Source organism: Olea europaea, chromosome 10, assembly GCF_002742605.1.
Source record: "Olea europaea var. sylvestris chromosome 10, O_europaea_v1, whole genome shotgun sequence".
Lineage (NCBI taxonomy): Eukaryota > Viridiplantae > Streptophyta > Magnoliopsida > Lamiales > Oleaceae > Olea > Olea europaea.
Genome location: NC_036246.1, coordinates 17,606,081 through 17,623,280, shown reverse-complemented (window position 1 = coordinate 17,623,280; position 17,200 = coordinate 17,606,081). Strand labels below are relative to the sequence as shown.

Genomic DNA, 17,200 nt, shown 5'->3' with positions numbered 1-17,200 from the left:
CCTCTTGAATGTCTTTGAATTTTGGCCTATTTAGCTTTGTTATTAGTTCAATTAAAAGTCTAAACTAACCATTTTGGAGTATGATTTGTGTATGAAAACTAGGGGAAAACGTGGCCTTTGTGGAGAAAAAATGGACCGCCTTTGGGGTGCAAAAAAATGGCTGCTTCCATTGTCCAAAAATCGGTGAATTAACTTTATGTTTTGACCTTCATCTCTTGTCTTCTTTCGTTGCTTTTTCCCTTGTCTTTGTGGCTACAAATCACACTATTATCTTGATCTTTGTGGGTGAGATTGAGAAGCAACCAAGGTGAATAATATACTGATTGTGGATTGGATCCCGCTGGATTAGTTGTTTTGTAGAGAAATGTATAGTTAAACCGAGCTTGAAAAACACCATTTTGTTTCACTTTCGACAACTGGTATTAGAGCTTCAAGGTGGTGGATTTGGATTGTGAAACTTCAAAAAAAAATCCAGAAAGTCGATTGAAACGAAGTAGATATTAGATCGAAAAAGCTATCCAGAAACTCCCCAAGAACTATACCTATAATTGTAATTTTAGGCCAAATCAGTGGCCAATTGGACAAATTGAGACAGGTTTGTTCCTGGAGGTGTGCTGGACTCCGTGGCGGTGTTCAATTTTTATTTTGGGCAAAATTATGGTCCTGTACAGTTTTACCTCTTTTCAGTTCGTTTTTTCCTTAATTGGTTGCTGTTGTTGCTGGAGTTTTCAAGACAAATAATGATGGTCCTAAAGTTATAAATATGCATTTCTTGTAATTTACAGACTTAGATTGGCCTGGTCTAGTATATTGGCTTATTCCAATTTAAATTTCAACATAAGCACGTCATCGTGTGGGGTGACATTAGGATTGTGGTTACCGTGTAGGGTAACATTGCTTGTGATAGAAATTTAGGAGTTATTTTCCATATTTGAAATGTTGAATTTGATCACAAATTGGTAATTGATTTTGTGCTCTAATTGTTGTCTAATCACTATGTGAGACTGTATTGCGTAAGAATTTGAATTTTCTATTGTCATACCTCTGAGTTACATTGAATATTCTGTTAGAATACTTGGACTTAACCCGCTTGAATATTCAACTGATCTAAGAGTTCGAATCTTACGAAATTCTGGGAATCTAGAATGGTGTATATTACAACCCTGGGACTATTTTTTGTGACTCATTTGTGTACTTTGGCTGTTCTATATCTTCAAAATGTCATCACATTTCAAAGTTGGATTTTTCATTGGAAAAGGAGATTTTTCAATTGGACAACAAAGATGAAGGGGATTTGATTCAACAAAAAGTTTCAAAACCTGTATACGGCAAATTTCCTATAAATTTGACAAAAGTACAAAAAGAAGAATATGATGAACTTGCTTACACTTCAATTATTTTATAACCATCTAGCACTCTTTTGACAAAATTTGGAAAGCTCAATTCTACAAAAAAAACTTTGGCAAAAAGTTGGAGGATTTATATTTGCTTAAGTATACTCTTCATAAGTTGTATTTGCTTGAATGATTTTTTAGTTTTAAAATGGATCATTCAAAGGATCTTGATGAAAATTTGGATATTTTTAACAAACTTGTTCAAAATATTTTTAATTGTGATGAAAAGATGTTTGAAACATATAAAGCCATTATTTTGCTGAATTTATACAAAGAGGTTAAGAACGTAATTAAGTATGGTAGGGACACCTTAGCATTCGAGATGGTCTCAGATTCTCTTAAGAGTAAGGAGATGGAGATTAACTTAAAAATAAGATAAAATAAGTGGTGAGTTACATATGATGAGGAGTAGAATGAAGTTTAAGCAAATGAATTTGGGTAGAGCTCCAAATAGTAGTGACTCCAGTGATGATGGTGTTAAGAAGAAAGCAAGGGACAGGACAACTCTAGTGGTAGACGGTGTTATAATTGTGATAAGCTTAGACACTTTATTAGGGATTGTACTAAGATGAAGTATAAGCAGAACGGTAAGATGAGAGATGATGCGAATGTGGCTATAGGGTTGAGTGATAACCCTAGTGAGGTTTATTTAAAGTAGACCTAGTTATAGAGTGTGCATTTGTGTGTAATCCTTTCTGTATGTGTGTGGTTGCTTAATTTTATTACATGATAGTATGTTGTATTTTAATGTCTTTGATAAGTGCATTTGGATGAATTTGAGGTAATCTTATTACTTGGTGTAATTGTTTACATGCATAGTGGGTTGTGAGGCATAAGTAGTAAGTTTGTGTGTCTATTAGTGAGGTGGAATATAGATGCCTAGGGATACACTGTAATTTGTACTGGTATGTGGATTGTGACATTTCGATCGTGAGTGGAGAGGTGATTAAATGTTGGAATCATTTATGAGTAAAAAGACCCTGATCAGGTGGAGTGTGAGAGAAACACTTCTATCACTTCTGTAGGTGGAGCCCATTATCCACGTAGATTGGAAGAAGTAATATGGTGATAGAAGATTATCCCATAGACTTAGGATCTATTGTGATTTACCAATTGGACATGAGTTGAGTGATCTATCTAGAGGGTTTGGTGGGCGATAGCAAAAGATATATATTCTTGAGGTGTGAGCAATGCAGAATGGGATATGATAAGTGAGGTGAGATCTTTTCATAGGGTCATTTATGCATTTGTTTCATGTGTTTTTTTGACCACTTGATTGGTTAACTTAGTGTTAATCTGTTATTCTATGTAAACATGTTTTTTGAAAAGATATGTGGTGTATCCTATGTTATATCACCATTACGTGATTATTTCTTCTTGAATGTTCACTGTGATGCCACCATCTTAACCATCTTATCTTCCGAAATATCCATAATTTCGAAAGGTCGTTCAAAGTCTACCAACCAATCTAAGAATTCACCATCTTACGCGTCGATGCATCAAACCTCTCCTCTAACTTTGATTCGTTTTTGTCTATTGCAAGTCTCCTATTATTTGCTCTTCGGATTATAGGCTTAGCGATCCTTTCATTGTTGATTTCTTTATTGCTAGGTTGATCGTTCAACCCATTTTTTCTAACAACCTAAGCAACAATTGACATATCTATCTGATCAATGTATTAAGATCGTCAATATATCGATTTTGAGCATCCAAATTTTTCCTAGTAATTGGTACGTCACCCGCGGATATAACTCAAAGATATAGTGATGAGAAAAGCCTACTCTGATACCACTTGACATAGTGTGAAACAATGAATTCAAATAAAAACCTTACAAACACAATTTTTGGGATCCATCAAATTATGAAAAATAAAATCACAAAACTTTATTAATTGCAAGATGATGAAAAATCGAAGGATTAACCCTTTATTTATAAGGGATTACATGAAAACCTAGTTTAAAAGAACTAAAATTGAAAAGAATTCACAATAAGGTAAATGACAAAAATAGCACTAAAACTATAAGATCATTTTTTGAGTCCTAAACGAATTCGGATGACAAAAATCTATCATATATCACAGCAAAACTGTGTTTTAGTCCGACTTGTCATTCTCTTTCGAAAAGGACATTATGGGCTCAAATCAGAGCTCGAACACCAAATTTGCAGTCCACAATTTTTACAATTATTCCATTTTTCATCCAATTTTTTCTCAATCCATTCAATCATTTGTTCTATATCAATATTTCACACTGCAATATGTCATGATATTGCTCTCATCAGTTAATTAAAATATCTAATTTCATATTATTTAATTGCTCGCAATTATAACTTAACTAGTATAGTATATAATTGGTTAATGTGTGTGAAATTGATGTATATATTGATTTGAGAATGACATGGATAACGAAATCTATTATGATTTCTAATAATTTTATTGTGAAAATTGAATGATTGAAGATGACTAGTGAAATCTGATAAGTGTAACTTATTTCTTTCTATTACTACATAACAACTTGCGTTTTTACACATTTCATTGTTCCTTGATGCCATGTGAGATCGATCGACTTCATTTTCATTTTTATCTAATGATCATCTCATTTAAATATGAGATGAGGAGTCTATTCATTACTGATGTAATGTCTGTTTGGTTACCAATTTTCGTTTTATTTACAAGCCCTATTATTGAAGTCCACGAATGATATAAATAAACAACACATGGACTTAGGAGACTATTTTTATGCCTCGCCAAACATCACCATGGCCCTCTTATCCATGTGGTAAAATAACCGAGGCTCTTGGACGAAGCAGTCAACCCACTCAAAGCATTGAACCACCTCATCGAAGCTCCACACACGAATGACAAGGCCAAAGAGAATAGTCTAAGGCCCATCCCTTCTGCGAGGCTAAAGTTTTGAGGTAAATAGCCTCAAAAACATACGAAGCCCCCTGGACTTAAGTCATTTAAATTTTTTCCTTTATATAGTATAAATTTAGTTTTACGCTTATTTTAAATTTTTCTTGTTTAAATCTTTTAAGTATGAGTACCTATTGTTATTTGCTAAAAATTTTGAGTTAAAAATATATAATAATTCTAGTAAAGAAAGGAAAAACGATTATGATAGAGTGTCCGAAGAATATCGATATCAGCATGTGCCTGACACTTGTCGTACATAAACACGTTACCCTAATTCAAGTGTCCATGCTACAGAGATGATGATAGTCATGCCTTCTATTAGAAAAATGAATGCTTAATAAGGAGTTATCTGTTTTTTGGTGTGTGATATTCTGAGTTGTATTTGCAGGTCAATCACAGCACCTATCTCAATTTTCAGTGGTTACACAGATGGTATTATGGATATTACTATTCTTGTACATTGTTTTTTATGATTGTTAATATGGTTAGATAACTATCTATTCTTTATTGAAAGATTTCAGTTTGCTAGTAAATTGTGAAACAAGTAATTTGTCAATATTGTCGATTTTTCTATCCCGTAAGTATACAGATCGTAACAAGTAATAAAGTGAACCTTTAAGTCCAAATATCGTTCTTATGGGAACTACTATTTGGAATTGATTTAATTATTCCTAACTTTAATTTGATCGAAAACAAATAAAATAGTTATTTTTCTTTTTGTGATTTCCTATTTGAAATATACTAAAACAAATAAAAGTGATTTTTTTAATATGAAGTGTTGGGATTCATAATTTCACCATAGCTATCCCCTTAATTTCAATTACCAAATTCTATACCAATTGATTATGTTTACTCGGTCGAATTTTTCTAATGTTTTCAATTTACCTCTCTCGAGTTTTCATAGATTCTGTTTAACTAAGTCAATTTTATATTTCCATGTGAATCTGAATAAGCCGTAGTTATTAAAAGCATTAGATCTCTAAGAGTCAATGTAACGACTGCATTAACTAGTATAAGTATCTTTACATTTTATACTAGTTCTCGATTTTTACTATGTAGTTTAAATAAATTATCCATATCTTTACGTAATTATTGCTCACAAAATCAATGAATCAATAGCTAATTAATCCAAGCATTATTAATAGAAGTAAAAATAATTCACAAAATCAATTTGAGATTTGAAAGTTACAATCATTTATCTTAACTAAATATTTAATTACACATCATGGGAAAATAGAAATACAAAAAGGAATTAAAATACATCATTGGGTATTAAGGAAAATGAGAAAAAATATGAAGATCTTGCTCCAAGAATTTACCTCTTCTTGTGAAATCCTTGAACCCTAACCCCTTGATTGATTTTTTTGAATTTTTCTTCCTTTTAGCTTGAATAATATATGTACAATGAGTACTCAAGTCTTGGCTTGAATGCATGTTTATAATAAAACTCACAAGCCCCCTTTAATTATTGGATTAAGGTATGTACTTATAGAATAAGAGTTAGGCAAAATCCTTGTTCAAATTGATTTCCACAAAAGAGTTCAAATTGGTTTCTACCAAAGAAGTTAAGAAAAGGAAACAAATCCCTTTTTCAATTGACTTCATTTTCTCATGTGACTTTAATCATTCATCTTCTAATATTACAATTAAGTCCTCTTCATTCTAAATTCATAATAGTTAACTCGAACAAATTTTGAAGTTTACAATTTAGTCCTCAAACTTTTCAAGTGTCGAATTTAACTCCCGAAACTTATGAATTTTTCCCGGATGCTCCATTAATACTTGCAATTTGTCTCTTGCAATTTGGTTAATTTTCAATTATTTCAAGTCAACTCCAATTGAACTTCAAATAGTCTCTTTTCATATAAAGTGTAATTAAGTTGGAAGTTTCTTACAATTAACATAATTTACAGAAATTAAGTAAATAATCGCTCAATAGACCTAAGAGTGATTATCACTATATATAAGATGTGTTTGCTAGGTTTTCTTAGTTTCTTAATGTAGATCTAATGTACCTGACATCTAATTCCTTAAACTACGGTTGTAGGGGCTATTACCCACATGTATAAGGTTTTTTTTCCCCCTAAGTTTTATAAATATAAATATAGCGGAAGGTTATCTATGCACAAATATGAGCTCTGTTACCTACGACATGAGTGGACTCTTTGAGTCTTGAAGCGGGACTATTTTTCGTACTCTTGCGACAGTAGTCTAACTCCTTCAAACTACTCTTATCGAATTTCATCACAAGTCTAGACATGATCTTCTATGTACTTCTTCCATAAGGCTTACTAGCATGTAAACATCAGAACTCAACTGTGTGTTACAATTGGTGCTAAGGCCCTCACTTATTTGTAATCGCAATTTTCTAGCTTGTCCACATGCTCATGTATGACATACGGTCCTCTCAAAACATACTTGCTAAGACGGAGCTCTCATAGTTCCCTCCGAAGTACTAAAGATCATTTATGTGCCCCCACAATCCGATTCTTGTGCATAGTCACTTTCTACTAGCATTTTAGCTTAATGCTTACTCCAATGCCCTTCTTTAGTTCCTAATCCAAGCAAGACCATCTGTTAATTGATGACTATTAAAAGTACCTCCATGGCATCTTACCATATTCAGTCAACTAGGTAGCATCGTTCCACAACTGCATTTCTATTTGACGGCCTCGTAGTGAGGCCAAACCTATAGCCAATACACGAGGCTTTAAAAGTTAAAGGACTGGGCCTCCAACAGTTTAAGTAATAAGGCCCAATAAAGAAATAGTGAGACAGCCCATTTCTTTAACAATCTCCACCTTATTGAACTATTTCTTTGTTTCAACTAGTGGATTCAAGCTTAACTTGACTTCATTAGCTCTAAGAACCTGTAAAAAAGAAAAATTAAAGTCAGTTTAGTTTTCAACAAATGAACTTCTGAATGTCACCTGATCAGTCTTTCAGGTGATGTTCAGAATTTTCAAACAATTTGTAAATTTACTAAGTGTCAGAATTTTTGTTCCTAAATTAGAATGATTAAATTTTGTAGGGATTTTAACAAGACTGATCAAACCCTGTTCAACCATATTTCTTACAAAATAAAATTTTATGTCAACATGCTTTGTTCTATCATGATAAACTGGGTTTTTACTTAAATGAATAGCACTTTGATTATCAGTATGAATGATAACAGATTCATTAACAAAACCAATTTCATTTAACAATCCTTTCAATCAAATGTTTTCTTTCACAGCATCACATATAGCAATGTACTCTGCCTCTGTTGAGGACAATGCAACCAATTTTTGCAGTTGAGATTTCCAACTAATGCAACTATTACACAAAGTAAAAATGTAAGAGGATGTTGATCTTCTCCTATCCAGATCACCAGCAAAGTCTGAATCAGTAAACCCTTTAAGATTATACCTTCATTAGTTCTTTTAAACTTTAATCCTAGGTCAATTGAACCTTTCAAGTACCTAAACATCCACTTTATTGCTAACCAGTGTGTTTCCCCAGGATTTGCCATAAACCTACTTAAAATACTAATTCCATGAGCTAAGTCAGGTCAGGTACAAATCATGAGATACATGATGGATCCTACAACATTAGCATAAGGCACATTCTCCATTCTTTTTAATTCATCATATGATTTAGGTGATTGATCACTGGAGAGTTTAAAGTGATTAGCAATAGGCAATGATACAGGCTTGCATTCAGTCATAGAAATTTTTTCAAGTATTTTCTTTATATAAGCAGATTGTTTTAAAATAAGAGTATAGCTGGACCTATCTCTTACAATTTTCATACCAAGAATTCTACTAGCTGGACCTACGTCTTTCATTTCAAATTCAGACTTTAACTTTGTCTTAACAGATTCAATTTTAGATTTATCGTGACAAACGAGTAACATATCATCCACATACAATAACAGATAAATGGATTCGGGTCCACCTGACCCTTTGAAAAACAAACAGGAGTCATAGTTGCTTTTTTCAAAACCCAAGGTCTGAACATAAGAGTTGAATTTTATATACCACTGTCTGGGGGCCTGTTTTAGCCCATAAAGAGACTTTTTCAGCGGATAAACCTTTCCTGTCTTAGATTGAACTTCATAACCCTCAGGTTGATTCATGTATATAATTTCATCAAGGTCACCATAAAGGAAGACTGTTTTGACATCTAGTTGTTCCAGTTCCCAATCAAAATGGATAGTTAAAGTCAATAAAATTCTGATTGAAGTGTATTTGGCAATTGGTGAAAAAATCTTATTAAAGTTTACTCCTTCCTTTTGTGTGAAACTTTTTACCACTAATCTTGTCTTATATCTTCTATTTTCTGTTTTAGAGTCTCCTTCTTTAATTATAAAAATCCATTTGCAGTCAACTACTTTTTTATCTTTGGCTCTGTTGACTGGAACCCATGTTTTGTTTTTTATTAGAGAATCCATTTCCTCCTTCATGGCTTTCTTCCAAAGCTTAGAATCAGGATAATTTATTGCTTCTTCAAAACTGTTGGGTTCAGAGTTTAAGGAGTCTAAAACAGAAAATAAAGTAACAAAGTCATCATTTCTAAATCTAGTTGAATGTATTATATTCATTCTTTCTCTGTCTCTAGTGAGTTGATAATCAGCAAGTGTTGGGTTTATAAATTCAGTCTCAGATTCAGAATCATTTTGATTTAAGTCATTATTTGATTCAGTAGACTCCACCTTAATCAAATCATTTTAATCTTCAATGGTTTTAGATTGATTTTCCACAACAGTTTCCCTCATTAATACAGGTTCTTCAGGTTTTGAGGTTGTGGAACTATTACAGGGAAATATATCTTCATTGAAGATAACATTTATGCTAACTATAACCTTGAAGTCAATTTGTTCTTTAACCCACAGCCTATAACCTTTTGTCTCCTCTCCATACCCTAGAAAAACACACATTTCAATGATCTAGGCTCTAATTTTCCTTCATTCTGATGAGAGTATACTGCACAACCAAAAACTTTAAGTTTGCTATAGTCTGGCATTGTTCCTGACCACAATTTTTTAGGAATATTGAAATCAATAGCACTAGATGGACTTCTATTTATTAAATAAGTTGCAGTTTTTAAAGCTTTACCCCAAAACAGTCTTGGAAGACCAGAACTGTGAAGCATACACCTGACTCTTTCCAATAAAGTCTTATTCATCCTCTCAACCACACCATTTTGCTGAGGAGTGTAAGTCACAGTTCTGTGTCTCAAAATTCCAAATTCTTTACAAAAAGAATTAAATTCATAATTACAAAACCCAAGTTCATTATCTGTTCTTAGTGCTTTGATTTTCTTATTTGTCTGATTTTCAATCATTAATTTCCAATGTTTGAAATTTTGAAAGGTGCCAGACTTTTGTTTTAAAAGGAATGTCCATATTTTTCTTGAAAAATGATTTACAATTAGTAGATAAAACCTAAATCCACTTAGAGTATTTACAATGGCTAGTCTCCAAAGGTCAGCATGTAAGTAGTCTAAGATGGGGTAGATTTGTGAAGACCAGTTTTAAAAAGGTATTTTAGTTTGTTTTCCAATTATGCAGTCTTCACAAAAATCCAACTTATTAATGTTATCATTTCCAAAACATTCAAGTTTATTTAAAGAAATTAACCCTTTTTCAGAAATGTGGCCAAGCCTTCTATGCCAGATTAAGGATTTTGTTAAAGTAGAGTTTAGGGCTATGGCACTGTGGGCACTGTGACCTACTAAAGGTTCAGCACAAATGGTATAAATCCCATTTATCTTAGAAGAGGAGATTATATTTTTATTACTAAGGTTCAGGCTGAGAATACCCTTATGTATCACAATGTTATAGTTGTTATCTAGTTCTCCTAAGGAGATTAAGTTTCTTTTGAGTTTAGGGACATATCTCGTATTGGTTAACTCAAGAATACAATTATTTCTGAGCATTAATTTCAACTTTCCAATACCCTTTATTTGACAACTCATGTCATTCCCCATTTGGATCTTTCCCCCATCAAATTCAACAAATTCACAGAACCAATCTTTAATGGGGCACATGTGGAAGGTACAACCAGGATCAAGGACCCATTCTTTTGGATCCCTTCTAGTTGCAGTGACAAGGACAACCCCTTGAATGTCAGGGTCATGGTTGCAAACAATTGCTGCAGAGCCATCAGTATTATTATTTCCCTTTAAATCATAGATTTTCTTAAAGCAGTTTTTATAAGGTGTCCTGTTTTTTCCACAATAATAGCACTTCCTGGCTTGATTCTTATTTTTCAGTTGATTCTTATTTTTGTCTTTAAATTTCTGATTCACATATTTTCCTTTCTTAGAGGAGATAAAATTGCACTGATTTAGCTTCTTACCACGAAGGTGTTTTTCTTTAATATGCAGACCCTCACTACCCTTGGAATGATTTATATCAATTTGTTACTCTAGGTCTTTGTTTCTTAGAGCAGTGATTATGATGTCGATAGTAAGGTCCTTTCTCCCATATTCTAAAGCATTCCTAACATCCCTATATTTCTCACCTAGAGAATTTAACAGACCAACGACTTGTTGTTGATCAGAAAGCTCTTCATCACAATTGGCTAAATCTTGAGTTAATTTTGTATATTTGTCAATATTATCTTCTAGACTGCTAGAGAGGTCAAACCTAAAGTTATAAAACTGTCTTAGGAGGTAGCATTTATAAGGCATAGTTTTGGTTAAGTATAGACTTTCCAATTTTGTCCACATTGCCTCAGTAGTAGTACTTTTACCTACCTTTCTAATTACATTATCAGATAAGTGTAGAAAGATGGTAATCCAAGCAATCTCAGTTAACTCTTGTCTCCTATAGGCACTAATTTCAGCAGCCCAGGTGCCATCAATGGCACCTACACATCTCTGTTGAACTAACAGAGCTCTTATTTTCTAGCGCCAGAGACTGAAGTCTCCAGTACCATTCCAGGTTTCAACATCAAATTTTTGAGAAGTTGACATATTGACAAAGTATTTTCAATATGTATGTATGTATGTATGTATGTTCAATATGCAGGATTTAACAGCCTAAGGGGTGGTAATCATTAATTCCAATACTCCCTCAGATTCCGAGATCCTCTTAAGGGATCTAGACAAAGGAAAGTATTGGTAGATTACTTACATTAATGACCGGTTCCAATTTATTTAGGGTTATAGTAACAGAACGTTAGTGAGGTTTAAAGAAAATACCAGATTCTGAAAATGTTGATTTCAGAATAAAAAATCAACTAGAAGGTATCAATAATTGAATCAGAAAGTCAAACCATGCATAGGAACCCTCCGAGTTATTGTGACTCAGTATGAACTCAGCAGTGTGTCAGAAACTCGGTATGTACTCAGGTTGAGTCAACTCAACTCGCCAAATTCAGTATGAGTTGAACCAAATATGCAGAAAAACAGCTGATCAAACAAGTCAGTACCAAAAATAGGAGATATTGAAACAAAAACTCAAGAAGTAATAGTTCACTGTTGGATCTTGCAAGATCTACAAGTTTACAAAAAACCAAATTTTCAAAAAATACAAAATACCTTCAGATCTTGCAGATCAATGAAAAAACTTTTCAAATAAAAACAGAAAGTTTTAAAAGGTGGCTCTGATACCACTTGTTGGTCCCAGAGATACAATAAACTCGTATTTTTTTGAAAGTTTACGGATCAAAAACGCAGAAAATTAAAAACAATAAATAAAGAACACCATATATATTTTTGCTCCAAGGGAGCCCGGATGTTCAGTCCAGAAGAACGTAATCACCCGTTGAGCCTCAATCAAAAGTATGCTCAAAATTCACTAAGTTTCACAAAGAAATCGTACAAATGTTCGAAGAAATCAGAGATTTCTTCGATCTATCTAGCCTCTTTTCTTATTACAAAATTCCTCTCAAATGATCACTTAGATGATTACTACTTTCCTTTCTAACAGAAGAGGAAAATACATCACAAAGATAGAAAAGATAAGAAAAGAAAAAATAATTTATATTTGGAGTAGTAAAATTCATATTTGGAGTAGTAAAATTAAGTGTTAAAGAAGTTGTTGGACCATTTAAAAATTTTCACTCTTTAAATTTATAAATGCTTTGTAAATTGTAAAATATGCTCTTTAAACATATATAAAGATTTAACATTCTATAGAGATGCTCTAAAAGAAAGTGCTCTCTCCACTAATATCATTTATATATATTTTATTTTTGTCTCAAAAACTTTGTAAAACTTTAATTTAAGACCAATGGCTCTAATTATTTCTGAAAAATTTTAAAATTTCTTGTCTCAAGATTTTTGCTATTAGACTCAAAGAAAGCGTTTTTCTCTTGAATAAAATATATTTCTCATGGAGTATGTATACATGAATATATGAACTCTTGCAATTGTATAAATTCAAGATTTTTCTTCTCAATTCAACAGAAATTACTATTTTCTACTAATGTTAAATGTATCATTTTTAACGTTATCACTTCTGAATTTTGATATTATTCGTCTTAACAAGGCCAATCTCTTAAAATGAAATCCAAGACTCAAAATGATATTAGAGCTAACAAATTCAAACGATTCATTTATGACTAAAATGAACAATTAGATTCTAAAATTAATGTTCTCATGGGTCATTGCATCTTGAGGGACATATTAAGAACAAAATAACACGTTAGTTAAGAAAAACCACGCAGAAGGGCATAGAATTCCATCTTAATAGGTAAACCTAAACTATTGTGCATCAATATTAACAACTTTAATCTATGTAGGATTTTAATTTTCCAATCACAAGTTTAAATATCCAAAGTTTTGTCAAAGGGCTTGTTTTGGTAGTGATTTTGAAAATTGATTTTTTGATCGTTAGAGAAAAAAGTGGATCTTACCTATGAAAGAAGAAGTAAAAAATGATAGATGAAATAATGAAATAATGGTTTGAAAAATTGATTTTTTGGAGAAAAAATCAATACCACACGTGCACTAAATAACAAAGTACATTAGAGAATCTGTTGTCCCACTTAGAATAGTAAATGGAGTGCATTGCACCAAGACCAAATAATCACAATTGTGGGAACTAACTAATACCTAGTAAATGACACAAAGATGCTCAAATATAACAAGGAAAGCAACAGAAGGTAGTGGAAAAGAGAGATTGTTGGGATGATTGATGAATTTTGATCATTGATTTCCAAAGAATCAACGGCTAGGGGCATGCCATCACTGTTAAGAAAGCAAAACTGTGGATCAGAAGCATCTAGAGTGGTCGTCATGAGAGCACGAAGAACAGCAGAAACCGTATGTATGTAAGAAGTTCGGTTCTTGTTAAGAAGCCACGTCAGACCCATAAGCTCACAATCTCGCTTCTGCATTTTGCTTGTTCTCTCGTCGGATTTGTTTGTACGACCAGCTTTATCCTCTTTGAGCTGCATAAATGAATCAGATGATTTAGAAGCCATGGGATAACACTACTTAACTGATAGCCAGAGCCTAAAATACTTCAAAAACTACGTAGGCGTTTCCTAATATTCTAACAACTTTCATAGTTTCAGAAAGTAAAAAAATGTTTCAACCATACGAATGTAAATAAATAAAAGAACGCCAAATGTAAAAGCTAGAACGAGCATGCTCGTACCCCTGGGGCATAATCCGGTGGTGCAAAGGATAAGAGTGAGGTAGTTTAACCTTGTTGACAGCCGCAATGTGATGGTTCGATTCCTGATATATGAAATTGAACTCTTTGTGCCCACCAGTGTACGAGCAAACTCTTGTTCCCTAACATGTTGGGGTACATCCCGCGATTTACTTCCCTCACGATGCTCTAGGGACGTGACCGTGGGGGCTCTCAAAGTTGAAGTTCAACCTTTTTTTTTTTTTTTTTTTTTTAAGAATGAGCATGCTCGTAATGTGAACATCCTAGACCTAGACACGGTAAGGCTCAGTTTGGCCCCAATTAATTTTTATTTCATTACATTTTATTTTTCTCTCTCTTATTTTCAACTACACGATCTTCCATGAAATAATATTTCATGTAAACCGAAATATTTTCCTTCTTTTTCTACCACTCATTTTTTAAAAAATATATATTATTCCACCCATTTTCATTTCCACAAAATGGGGGTCAAATGGAGGCTAAATTCATTATGTGTGCATTATTATGCTTGAAAGGGTGGCTTTAGTGCATGTTTAGTACAAAGTGCTCGACATGAATAGATAATATCCTAGTATTGTCAGTTCAATCGTGCCTATCAAACATGCTAAGGAGAGGAGAATTGCAAGCCTGTGAAGGAAGTTGATATTCAAGGCAAATGGAGTCAGCACTATAATTTTCCATGTTTGGTACCGTTAAAAAATATGATTAAAATCGAAAATTAGTTTTAACAACATGATTTTTCAACCATACATTTCATTAATTATTATCAAAATTTATTAAAAATCTCTATCCAACAAGTGCACTTCATTATCAATTCATATCCCGAAAGTAACTTGGTCCTGACTTCTGGAAACGTGTGGCGATGACTCGCTTCCTATCCATTTTAATTGAGACTAGGAAACACTATAAAAGAGCGAAGAATTCACTTTCCCAAAATATAAACCCTACTCGATCCCAATCTTTCTTCATACACGATTGATAATGTACTGAATATCATTGTGATTCACTAACAAAAATGAACAGAAAAAACGAAAGAGTTGGAAAGTTTGTACCGAATGAAGACTTTTCAAGCATTTGGAGCAGCCAGCGAGCCCGGCGTACCCATTAATCCTATTACTCAAGCAATCCTTCTCCAATTTCTTCACATTCTCATTACCCGCCAATTTACCGAGCGAATTCACATAAAACGCTTCTGGGCAGACGAATGGATGCAATCTAATGCCACAATAACAGTACACTACATCACAAGTCTGATTAGGCTTCGTCAATTGCATGCCTCTGCTTCCCAAAGCCTTTTCAAGAGTGTCGACACAGGTCTCGGAGTCATCGGGCAGGAGCGGCATGTCGTACGACTCTGTTTGTGGCGGGGATTTTGCTACGTACGCTTGTAATGCGGAGCTCGAATAGGCGGAGTAGAGCCATGCCGCGAGAACCGGGCAGCAGCGAGTCCGATAGAGCTGATCAGGGTCGTGTCCATGGTGAGTATTTGAGCCACAAGCGGATTTTACGCCCTGGAAGAGCTGTTCAGGGAGATCCAATGGGCAGCCAGAGATGTCTGATTGTTCTGGGAAGGCCGGGATGGTCGCAATTTCTTCACATTCTCATTACCCGCCAATTTACCGAGCGAATTCACATAAAACGCTTCTGGGCAGACGAATGGATGCAATCTAATGCCACAATAACAGTACACTACATCACAAGTCTGATTAGGCTTCGTCAATTGCATGCCTCTGCTTCCCAAAGCCTTTTCAAGAGTGTCGACACAGGTCTCGGAGTCATCGGGCAGGAGCGGCATGTCGTACGACTCTGTTTGTGGCGGGGATTTTGCTACGTACGCTTGTAATGCGGAGCTCGAATAGGCGGAGTAGAGCCATGCCGCGAGAACCGGGCAGCAGCGAGTCCGATAGAGCTGATCAGGGTCGTGTCCATGGTGAGTATTTGAGCCACAAGCGGATTTTACGCCCTGGAAGAGCTGTTCAGGGAGATCCAATGGGCAGCCAGAGATGTCTGATTGTTCTGGGAAGGCCGGGATGGTCGCCGGCAGTGAAGTGACCGGTAGAACTGTCTCGGTTTGGACCGGGTTGGGTAAGGCGAACAATGCAGTTATATGGAAGGTGATGACGAGAAAAATGACGAAGACTGACATAGCTTTGAGATTCAAAAAAAAAATTCAGTGTTCTATGTCACTGCGGTTTTTCCTTGAATAAAGGCAGTGTTGGGGAAGATGAAATGGAAATGACAGGCTAATGTCGGGTCCAGGAGTCGGATAAAGTTTGGCTGCTTCTTGTTGCTACTCTACGCTAGATCTAAAATTACGTCTAAGCTGCTTGAGTCGAGATTTGCTGTCTTGAATTTTTATTCTCTCTCAATTACTATTTTATTAATTTTTGACACTGTAGTTTGCTAAAAAGAACATATTATCTCAAATAGTAGGGTAAAAAATTTAGGTATTATACTATCTGTATAAAATGTGTTTACAAATTTGGTTGGCAAAAATTCATACCATTGATTTTTCATTATTTAAAAATTTATTTTTGAAATGATTGGGGTAGATATTACTTTGTCAATCAATTTGTAAACTAACTTTGATCATATAGACTATATCACAACTCAAAAAATTTCGGTTAACCTCGTAGAGCATGTTTGACTTTGCTTTTTATTTTTTTTCTTATTTTAACCAAAAATAGTCTTTTATTTTTTTTTTAACGGTCCAAAGAAGCATCTCGGCTAAGCCAAAAATGCTCTTAATGACACGATTAGTGGTAAATTGTTTATGAAAATCAATGATTCTTAAGCAATAGCTATACAGTTGTGCTACTTGTACAGATCCTTTTGCACATGACCTATACGAGGGATCTCAGGCCTGTGCAAACGGGCCTATGCAGGGAGCTTTATTCATAGCTATAAGTTGACGACAGACTCACTGAAAACCTTGCTCTTTGGATAGGGCCAAAAACAGGGGCACCATGTGACGTCCCCTATTGGGGGTTGTTTAAGCTTTTTTGACTGATTTTTACCATTCATGTACTCATAATTAATACTGGCTAGCCCCAATTAAATAAGTCAAACTGTACTATAAGTGTCAGAGATTAAAAAAATAAAAATAAATAAATAATTTTTTTTACATACTTTTGTGTTTAAAATTACATAGAAAATGCCTGCTCATAAAATTTAAAAAAAAAAAATACTTTAAATACAGGGTCCGCCTCTTCTTCAGTCTACCCAGCAGCAAATATGGTTACAGGATTTTTAGATAGATTTGGTGAATTGTCCGGTTTTTTA

At 34.0% G+C, this 17,200-nt stretch overlaps 1 protein-coding gene across 1 annotated transcript; it reads right to left on the bottom strand.

The window, feature by feature from the left end:
• Window positions 1-13,199: 13,199 nt before the first annotated feature.
• On the bottom strand, window positions 13,200-16,250 carry LOC111401398 (uncharacterized GPI-anchored protein At4g28100-like). Its single transcript, XM_023029114.1, has 3 exons — window positions 15,952-16,250; window positions 14,971-15,499; window positions 13,200-13,691 (listed from the first exon to the last, which is right to left on the bottom strand). The coding sequence occupies exons 1-3, from the start codon at window positions 16,062-16,064 to the stop codon at window positions 13,347-13,349; spliced, it is 987 nt and encodes a 328-aa protein (XP_022884882.1). The 5' UTR covers window positions 16,065-16,250; the 3' UTR covers window positions 13,200-13,346.
• Between the last annotated feature and the right edge of the window lie 950 nt (window positions 16,251-17,200).